A 10,998-nucleotide genomic window follows, 5' to 3' on the forward strand; every position below is an offset into this window, starting at 1 on the left:
TCTCTATGCAAACATTTCTGAAGTGAGATCTGGGTCTGGGTCAATGTTTACACACGGCCTATCATTATCTTTAGAAATAAAACCCATTTCTCGTCCTTGCATTTAGATGAAATCCCAATGCAAGCCACGCCACTGCACTTCTACACCTCTCACGCCTTCTTTTTGATCTTACAACATCACAAGCACACCATTCAGATAACCTAATTCTACTGCTCCTTGTCTTCGCCAGTGAGTTCATGTGTTCACAGATGGATGTTGCTTAATTTTCCAGTATCCTGGAAGGCCAAGCGGCTGGTGATGAAGATCCTCAGCTTTTGTTTTCTAGATAGGATTTTATCTCTTCTTCGTGTCCCAAAGACAGGCTTTCTGGGTGTAGCAGCTTTAGTTGATAGACTCTCCTCACCCCAGGAATGCTGAACGTTCCATTCCACTCTCAATACGTCGGGTGCCCTGCAGACAGTCTACTGACCTCCATCGCGAAGTTCCTTTGTATACGATGGGCTTTGACTCTTGTTTCCCTCGATATCATGGCAGTGTTTGGGTTTTGGAAGGTTGATTGTAATGTATATTTATGAAATCTTCTTTAGGCTGAAGCTTCCTGAGCACTTGAGCTTCGTGTCCTGAGTGTCCACATCTGGTACACACTCTCTGGAAGGTTTTAGCTATTCTTTTAAGTAGACATTGTCTTCCTTCCTCTCCCTCTCTGTCTTCTATAACCCAGCGATGTGCATTCTCTAGAGGCTAACCTGTAAAGCCTGCTGCATTTGCGTGCCCCTCACACCTGAGATGCTCTGCCATGCCTTACCACCAACACAGACCCTCTAAAGCTTCGAGTAAAGGTATTGCCTCCTTTAAGTCGCTCCGTCAGGCATGATGGCACCGCCATGCAAAAGTCACAAGATGGAAAATGAGTACCAAATGGGCAGGGTGGTTGCTCTAACCAAATCTGACCTGACCAAAGGCTTTAGGCCTTTGGAACTGGTTCACAAAAAGAATTTAGAAGAGTTTGGAGATGCAGACTAGAGAAGCCGTAGCATTCTGTAAGCAAAGCTTAGGGGGAAATCCTGGTAGGAGTTTAGAATAGCAGAACTCTAATAGAAATACAGTCAATGGGGGTCAAACTCACGAGGTTTCTATGGGGACAGGTACTCCATTGGAAATTGGATTAGAAGACATTCATGTAACATTTGGGAAAGACTTTGTCTACACTTTGTTCATGTCCTATAATTTTGAGTGAGGCTGATTATCTTAGTTTAAGTTTTATAGACACTGTGACCAAGGCAACTTTTATAAGGACAACTTTTAATTGGGGCTGGCTTACAGGTTTAGAGGTTCAGTCCATTATCATCAGGGTGGGAGCATGGCAGCATCTAGGCAGGCATGGTGCAGGAGGAGCTGAGAGTTCTACATCTTCATCTGAAGGCTGCTAGCAGAATACTGGCTTCCAGGCACCTAGGACATGGGTATTAAAGCCCAAATTCACAGTGATACACCTAATCCAACAAGGCTTCCTAATAGTACCACACCCTGGGCCAAGCATATGTAAACCATCACACTGATTCAAAAGCAACAGGCTAATTAATGTGATGGGGTAGATTTTGAGATAGCAAAGCATTTGGGATTTGGCATGGCTGTCGCTGGATGCTTTTATCCTGGCTTACAGTGGTTTGAATAGGTATGACCCCATAGACTCATGGGTTTGAATGCTTAGGCATATAGGAGGTGGCACTATAAGGAAGTATGGCCTTGTTGGAGTAGGTGTGGCCTTGTTGTAGGATGTGTGTCACTGTGGAGGCAAGCCTGAGGTCTTCTAAGTTCAAGCTATACCCAGTGTAGCACATAGTCTTCTTCTGCTGCCTGTGGATTAAGATGTAGAACTCTCAACTCCTTCTCCAGCACCATGTCTGCCTGCATGCCACCATGATTCTTGCCATGATGATAATGGGCTAAACCTCTGAACCTGTAAGCCAGCCCCAGTTAAATGTTTACCTTTATAAGAGTTGCCTTGGTCATGGTGTCTCTTCACAGTGATAGAACAGTGACTAAGACAGGCCCTCCCCCATCAATCATTAATTAAGAAAATGCCTCACAGGATTGCATGCAACCTGATTTTACAGAGGCATTTTCTTAGTGGGGGTTCCCACCTCTCAGATGATTTTAACTTATGTCAAGTTGACATAAAAAGATCCAGCACAGGCCTCATTTCTTTCTTTTGAATTTAATTTTCCATGCATCTTGACTAGATTTAGACTCATTTAGGTGACCATTCTGGAGCTCTTATGTGGTGGTGTTTCTGAAGGTTACCTGTGGAGAGATGCAACCTGAACATGGGTCGGGCCATCCCATAGGCTGAGTTAACTGAATGAATAAAAAGGGAGGAAGGGAAGGGGGAGAGGAGGGAGGAGAAAGGAGGGAAGGGATGGGAGAGGAAGGGAAGAGAGAGGGGAGTGGACATAGATTCATCCTCTGCTCCATGGCTGTAGACACAATACAACCATCAGTCCTGTTCACCCACTGCCATCCCTTCTGGTCATGATAGATGACATCCTCAAACTTTAAGCCAGAATAAACCTTTCTTTCCTTAAGATGCTGTTGTCTGGTGTTTGGCAACCAGAAAGGCATCTAGTACAGCCACTATAGCATATTACCCAAGTAAATCTAAAAGGCCAGGAAAACACTAAGATGTAGATATACACAGGGACTTTCTCAATTGGTCTCTTGTGCCTGAGGAAATAATGCTAATATCAGAAAAGGGGTCCCATGACATTAACAAGCTTCTGTTCAGCAAAGAAACAGTTGACTGAAGAGACACTCTATGGAACGGAAGAAAATCTTTGCTAGCCACAGGCCGACAAAGAGATTCATATCCAGAGTATACAGAGGACTCAAAATAGAAAAAAAAAACTCAACAATAATAAACTAAACAAGCCAATCAATAAACAGGCCAATGAAATAATCAAACTAGTCTCAAAAGATGAGTTAAAAATGGTCAATTAACATATAAAAATGTCCAGTCTCATGAGTCATCAGATAAGTGTGAATTAAAACCACACTGAGACTCTATGTCACCCAAGTCAGAATGGTCTCTTCATTAGTCGGGGTTCTCTAAAGTCACAGAACTTATGAATGTCTCTATATATTAAGGGAATTTATTGTAATGACTTACAGTCTACAGTCCAACTAACCCAACAATGGGCAGCTGTGAATGGGAAGTCCAAAAAACAAAAGCTAGTGAGGATGTGGACAAGGAGCCCCCTCATACACTCTAGCCACTTGGGAATCCAAGGAGGCTCCCAGAAAACTGAAAGTAGATCTATTATTTGACACAGCTCTTCCACTCCTGGGTATGTACCCAAAGAACTCCACATCAACACATCATGGTGATACTTCACACCAACACTTGTTACAGAACCAACCTAGATGTCCATCAGCAGAGGAATGGCTGAAGAAAATATCCTATGTGTATACAATGGAGTTTTTTCAGCCATAAAGAAGAAAGTGGATGCAACCAATAAGAATTATATTATGTAAATTAAGCCAGTCTAGGATAAATATCATATATTTTCTCTCATATGCGGTTTGTAGATTTTACATCAGTATGTAAGATCACATGCACATATAGGACACAAAAAGAGAAGCTAAGCTGTCAAGAGGAACAAGGAGGAGAGGAAGAGGAAGAGGGTTGGGATAGACTCAAAGGGTATAATATGCTTGCATGTGACCCAGTACCATGTGCAATGGGTACACACTAGTGAACAACAGTAGCCAGTACTTCCTTCTTTCCTGTCTTCTGCAATGAAGAGTACACAGCACAAATTAATCTCTCCTAAAGGCCAACAGAAGTCACCAACAAGAGCATCCATGCCTAAAACGTTCTTTTTTGGTTTGTTATATGAAAGGTATTTCTGAATACGAGTTCAAAACCACTGCTCTGTTTTCTTTTACTAAAATTGGATGCTTCAGCTCTTTCAAGAAATCTGGCTACTTCATCTAAGTTACCAAACTAATAAGGGCAGAGTTGTGTATGGCACTCTGGCTTTCTTCCCCTGGAGGTCTGAAGTTCATGGTCTGATTCTTATTTTAAACTCGCTGCTTTATTATAAGTTTAAGGAAATTGCATATCTCATCAAGAGATTGAAAGTGTCCCCGTAGTTTCATGAACTTGGGTTCTCTCAGGCGAAGGACCAAAGGACCTGAAATATAGGGTTCGAGATGCAAGAGAAAACACAAAGCCAAGTTGCGTCCCAATCAAGGATTCGTACTTTACCTAGAATGTCCAGAATATATATATAGGTACACGAGAAACCGAAACTGAATCTCTAGGTTACCTGATATTTGCATAACATAAACACTGCAGAAGAGGTCAGGCACCAAAGTCCCCAGCAACTCGGAAGGTCTCCAGGCAGTAGGCGTGTTCATATCTCAGTGTGAATTTCCAGGCAGCTGCTTCAAGGAAGAACTGACAGTCTGCAGAGAGCTTTTGACTTAGCTTCCTAGGTGGTAGCCTCCAAGCAGAGACCGCCAGAGTCCGATGGCTGAGCTGAAGCGGGGAGGTAACAAGAGATCACTGTACAGTGAGAAGAACATTTCTCCTAGTGTTGATTCAAGCTTTATGCATGAGGATTGGGTTAAGTGGATAGATTACACCATCATCCTCAACCGATTATGTGCACGTTGTATGGTAACTAGTGACGGGCGTTTCTCAGTGTCCACCTACAGCTATGACTTTGGGTTTCTTCTCATACCTATAGAACTTTGTGCCGCTCACTTTTGAAGCTGTAACTTTAGATTATGCACAGTTAGATTTTTATGCATTTTGAAGACAAGGTTACCTTATCATTGTATAATGACCTTTCTTCCCTAAAGTCTTTATTTCGAAGAATACTTCAAAAAATGAGCCCAAGCCGGGCGGTGGTGGCGCACGCCTTTAATCCCAGCACTTGGGAGGCAGAGGCAGGCGGATTTCTGAGTTTGAGGCCAGCCTGGTCTCCAGAGTGAGTTCCAGGACAGCCAGGGCTGCACAGAGAAACCCTGTCTAGAAAAAAAACCTAAAAAAAAAAAAAAAAAAAAAAAATGAGCCCAGATGAGCCAACTTTCTTTATTCTTCCATGATATCTTTCTACAACATTTTTTCTTTAATTCATGATATTCTTAAATTATTCTTTTAATAGAAACTATACAGTAGGGTTTTCCTCTTAAATCAGTTTGATCATAGTGGCTTTACTCTGTGTTTAGTACTTGTCTGGAGAGCTGCCATATGCATTTTAAAACAGTCTAACTTCATTTTGATAAATATTTCATTCACATAGTATAAAATCCTTTAACTCTATTTTCCTAAATATGTACAGTTCTCTCTCCCTGTCCTCATAAGCATCTTTGTTATATGTCACATGAATATTCATACATAATGATTTCCTTTCATCAGACTTTGAGGTACGGAGCGGCAAAAGGTTTCTTTTAATTTCTTCATCTTTGCATTCTTCATTTATTCACACACCTCCAAGCTTCAAGCCGACATCATATTCCATCTAACTAGGAAGCTTTGGTGTACTCTCTCGGTAGGGCTGGTCTTACCGCGACAGGCTTCCTCATGTTTTGTTTGCTGATAAAGTCTGACTCTTCCTTTGAAGGTAATATTGTGAGTGCTGCTTTCAGTTGTTTGTTGCAGCAATGTAAAGACCGCCATCCTTGTCCTCTTGCTTCCACCATTCTGATGAGAATCGCATCTAAAGGGAGGCTTCCTTAGCCCTGGTTTCTTCACATTTCTCAGAGGGGGGAAAAGCTGGCAATAGGGCACATGCTCCCCTGTCTGCAGCCCCAAGGGCTTCGCATCTCTCATCCCTCTACATTCAGTCTTAATTAGGAATTATCTTTTTTAATGTGCTTATTTTTCCAGTCAATGTAGATGGCCTAGACACTGTTTTGTGGTATTTTGGTGAAGAACGGGGATGCTTTTTGCCCTCCTCTGAATAGTCTGCCTGAGGCTAAGGTGAGGAGACTCAGATTAACTGCACCGACAAAGGAAGTCTCAGAAACACCCATCATAGACTTTGTTCTCTGGCTAAGTCTCATGAAAAGCATTTTAAACAAGCTTAGCAAGCCGAGAAAGAAAAAATATATAAAGTATATGCTTTGAGTATTAAAGGGGCACCAGAAAGTGAAAAGGAACTGAATCCTATGTTCTAGGAGATAGCAGATTAAGGGAGTAGGACTTTGGGGCAAGATCTTACCCAGCTAAATTTAGATCTAGGCATGTTGATACATACCTTTAATCCCTGGCAATAAAGCCAAACAGATCTCTGAGTTCAAGGCAAACCAACCTGAGACAGAGCAAGTTCTAGGTGAAGTAAAGCTTAAATCCAGGCATGGTGGTACACACTTCTTAATCCAGGAAACAGCCATCAGACATCTTGAGTTCAAGGTCAATCTACAGATCAAGATCAGTCAAGTTTAGGAAGTGAAGGATTGGAAAAGAGGAAACTAGTGATAATGTAATAGAACAAGGGGTGTGGGGGGGTGTTCCAGCTCCTACAAGCAGCAGAACCCAGCAGCTTCGACCACATGCTTCTGACTTTATAGTCAAGAGGAGAAGGAGACTACTATTAATGTTGGTTAGCTGGACCTAAGACATTAGAGGTGATTAAGAAGAGACCACCATCACTGAGGAGAAACCTGGGAAATGTTTTTTGAGAGCACAAAGAAGCTGTGTTCCAGAGATAGCCATGTTGTAGCTGTACTTGGTAATGTGTAAGAGTCACCCAGGTGATACTGGTTTTGAAGGCATGAAGAGGTCATGAAGAGCAACTGAGGCTTGGCACTGTGGGAGGCCATGAAAGGCCATTGGTGTAGGTGCAGCTCAGTTGTTGTTGACTGCCCAGGACTGAAGGGGTCACACTATAATACCAGTATAACCCTGGTGCAAAAACTAAATGAAGAAACAACAAAAAGAAAATTATTTACCAATTCCTCAATGAACATAGATAACAAAGTTCTCAATAAAAAAATCTTTAAATCGAGTTCAAGAAGAAATTTAAGCTGGGCAGTGGTGGCGCACGCCTTTAATCCCAGCACTTGGAAGGCAGAGGCAGGCAGATTTCTGAGTTTGAGGCCAGCCTGATCTTCAGAGTGAGTTCCAGGACAGCCAGAGAAACCCTGTCTCGGAAAAGAAAAAAAAAAGAAAGAAAGAAATTTAAAAGATCATGCATCATAACCAAGCAGCAGCATTCCAAGGATGCAAATTTGGTTCAATATATACAAACAAATAAATATATAAAAAGATGTTAGGATGTAAATCGCATGATCATCTAAATAGACACCAAAGAGGCCTTTGAAATGATTCAACATCCCTTCATGCTAAATCTTAAAGAAACTAAATAGAAGAATATATCCTGGCATAATAAACACTACACATACACACTCACACACACCTCACACACTCACACATACTCACACACTCACACACACATACTCACACACTCATACACACACATTCATACACACATACACTCACACACTCACACACTCTCACACACACTCACACACTCTCACACTCACACACTCTCTCACACACACACTCACACACTCTCACACTCACATACTCTCTCACACACACACTCACACACTCTCACACTCACATACTCTCTCACACACACTCACACACTCTCACACTCACATTCTCTCACACTCACATTCTCTCACACACATACACACACTCACACACACATTCACACACACTCTCTCACATACACACACAAACATAACTAATACTCAATGTTATATTAAATGGAGTGAAATTAAAAGAATTTCCTCTAAAATCTAGAATGAGATGATCTGTCCATGTCTTTCAATTTATATCTGCTTTTGTTTCGTTGTTTGAATGATTGTTGTTCTGTGTTTCACATTGGAAAGAAAAAAATGGTTAAAACTTTACCTGCTGGCTGTCCACCCTTTGATTTGGTTTAACTTGTTTAAAAGGCAGTCTATGCACAGCAGAACCTGATAGGTTGCCCTGCACAGTGGCTGGGAGTTAAGCCCAGCTGGAGAAGCCCTGCCAGGGGCTGATTGTCTACAAAAGCCGCTCCTAAAGGGGCTGACGGCTCTCCCACATCCTTGGTAACAGAGATGATGGCTGGTTTTTTCCTAGAAAAATCTCTGCAATTGTGTTTACTGGGTTCAGCAAGTGACAAGGTGCTTTTTCTCTTGAAATTACAGTCAGAAAGTATAAGAAAATTCTGTTTGCTCTAAATATATGTGTGTAGCCACTTCATTTTTGTTTCTGGCTGGTATTAAAGGTATAAATATGTTCTGCATGTTGGTTATAGAGTTGGTAACAAAGTTAGCTTAAAACTGGTAACTCAGGGTTGGAGTCTTTCTAAACAACAACATGTGGCACGAGCCAACCCAGGAAGAGAGGTCTCTAAATTAGGATAATAGTTTATGTAATTCTTATTCTACAAAACAGACTTATAAAAGATAGGATTTAGGGCAGTGTCTCCTTGGTGAGGTATTGGAGGCTGCACAGTTGTGCATTCGTGTGCAGAAATTGGCAGCCAAACTTTGTAACATGAAAGTAATACGCTTGGTGTTGATTTTAAAGAGAATACATTGTTTAAAACTGGGTTTTTGTTTTCCAAAATTATGGTTCTGCTCTAATATTGCATAAGAAACTTAAAGTGAGAGTTAAACTGCTAGTGTTCTATTGGCTGCAGTTTGCAGTTCAATCACAGGCTCAGGATTGTTTACTCATCCATATTTGTAATTAAGAAAGAAATCAAGCAAGTAGAGATAATTGCAAGAGCAATAAAAGTTAAAAACAGCTGTAGTACATTACTGCCTGCTGCCCCTTTTACACAAGCTTTATTGGATAAGGTGGTAGAAGCAAATTTAACCCCCCAAGATTGCAAAGGAGATCTCAGTGGGAGTTTATCTGGGATCACATGAAGTCCTGATGAGCCATTCCAGGAATTTGGGGATAGACTGCTAAAAGCAGCTGGCAGAATTTTTGGAGATCCTCAGGCAGGAGTTCCTTTTGTTGCACAATTGTCTTATGAGAACGCTAGTGCAACCTGCTGCGCAGCTATCCAGCCATAAAGCAAAAACAGACTTATCTGGATACATTCATCTTTGTGCAGAAATTGGACCCTCATATAATCAGGGTCTGGCTATGGCTGCTGCCTTACAGGGAACTACAGTACAAGCAATGCTTTCACAGTGCCCAGGTGATAAGGAATGTTTTAATTATGGGGGCATAGGTCATTTTAGGAAAGACTGTCCAAAAGATAGAGGCATAGACAATCAGCAGAATCACTCCTATGGAATCTGTCCTCAGTGCAGGAAGGGTAATCCTTGGGCCAGGCCTCAGGAAATAGGCCCACATTACATCTGATACCTTCCAAATTTGTTAAGAGTAAGAGAGGACAAGGTGGCTTTGGTTCATCTGATGTGTATTGGGTTCAATCTATTACTAATAAGAGATCTAATCTGAAATTACTAATTGAAGAAAAATAGGCCTTGAAGGATTAATAAACACTAGAGCTGATGTACTCACTCACCTCCAAGGGATTGATTATTCCATTAGTCTAAAACAAAGTTCCAAACTTAAGATTTATGAAGGGTTAATGAAACTAGGAAGTTGTGGGGGCATTACAGCCTGGCTTGCCTACTCCAGCTGCCATTCCAGGAAATGCATATGGAATTATTATGGATTTGGAGGATTGTTTTTATACTGTTCCTTTGCATACTAGAGCTCATGAAGCAGTATCATTGGAAAGTTTTGCCTCAAGGAATGGTTAACAGCCCTACATCATGTAAAACATTGTCACTGTTTCAATACACGAAGTTAGGACTTTGAATCTTTCAGTGTATATTATTCATTATATGGATGGTATTTTATTACCTGATACCTCTGAAGGAGTTTTACTACAAGCCTTTGCTCTTCTTATACAGCAAGCTTTAAATTTTTGGAGTAGTTGTTGCTCCAGAAACGATTCAAAGGCAGTATCTTTTTCAATATATGGAGCATCAGCTATATTCTAAACAAATTGTGGCATAGAAACTTCAAGTAAGAAAAGATAATTTACTTTAAATGATTTTCAAAAGTTGTTAGGAGATATTAATTGGTTAAGACCTCATCTTAAGCTTACCACAGAAGAACTTAAACCTCTGTTTGATATTCTCAAAGGGGATGCAAATTCTAATTCCCCTCAACAATTAACTGATGAGGGATGAATAGCTTTGCAGAAAATAGAGGAAAACTCCAACACAAAGAGGGGAACTATATCTCTAAAAAAGCAAAAATGAAATCTTCCAACAAAACTAAAAGAAGATAGCCACATGAATGGAATTCCAGCTCTAACAACAAAAATAACAGGAAGCAACAATTACTTTTCCTTAATATCTATTAATATTAATGACCTGAATTCCCCAATAAAAAGACATAAACTATCAGATTGGGTACGTAAACAGCACCCAACATTTTGTTGCATACAGGAAACCCACCTCAAGGACAAAAACAGACACTACCTCAGAATAAAAGGCTGGAAAACAATTCTCCAAGCCAATGGTCCTAAGAAAAAAGCTGGAGTAGCCATTCTAATATCGAATAAAATCAACTTTCACCCTAAAGGGATCAAAAAAGATAAGGAGGGACATTTCATATTCATCAAAGGTATGATCTACCAAGATCAACTCTCAATTCTGAACCTCTATGCTCCAAAGGGCATCTACATTCATAAAAGAAATTTTACTAAAGCTCAAAGCACACATTGCACTGCACACAATAATAGTGGGAGATTTCAACACCCCACTCTCTGCAATGGACAGATCATGGAAACAGAAACTAAACAAAGACACAGTGAGACTAACAGAAGTTATGAAACATGGATTTAACGGATATCTATAGAACTTTTTATCCTAAAACAAAAGGATATATCTTCTTCTCAGGACCTCATGGTACCTTTTCCAAAATTGACCATATAATTGGTCACAAATCAGGCCTCA

The 10,998-nt window shown here is 40.7% G+C and overlaps 1 protein-coding gene across 7 annotated transcripts in view; it reads right to left on the reverse strand.

The window, feature by feature from the left end:
• Nucleotides 1-10,998, reverse strand: part of LOC116078984 (olfactory receptor 8S1-like) — a 68,161-nt gene that overhangs the window by 15,402 nt on the left and 41,761 nt on the right. Inside the window, exon 1 of one of the 7 annotated variants that reach the window (XM_031354468.1) lies at nt 4,329-4,472. The exons of the other annotated variants lie outside the window; for them this stretch is intronic. Within the exon in view, the coding sequence (XP_031210328.1) occupies nt 4,329-4,419 (91 nt within the window). The 5' untranslated portion in view covers nt 4,420-4,472. Of the gene's footprint in view, nt 1-4,328; nt 4,473-10,998 lie in introns of those variants that run through there. 7 annotated transcript variants of the gene reach the window in all.

This window comes from Mastomys coucha, unplaced genomic scaffold (genome assembly GCF_008632895.1).
Source record: "Mastomys coucha isolate ucsf_1 unplaced genomic scaffold, UCSF_Mcou_1 pScaffold11, whole genome shotgun sequence".
Lineage (NCBI taxonomy): Eukaryota > Metazoa > Chordata > Mammalia > Rodentia > Muridae > Mastomys > Mastomys coucha.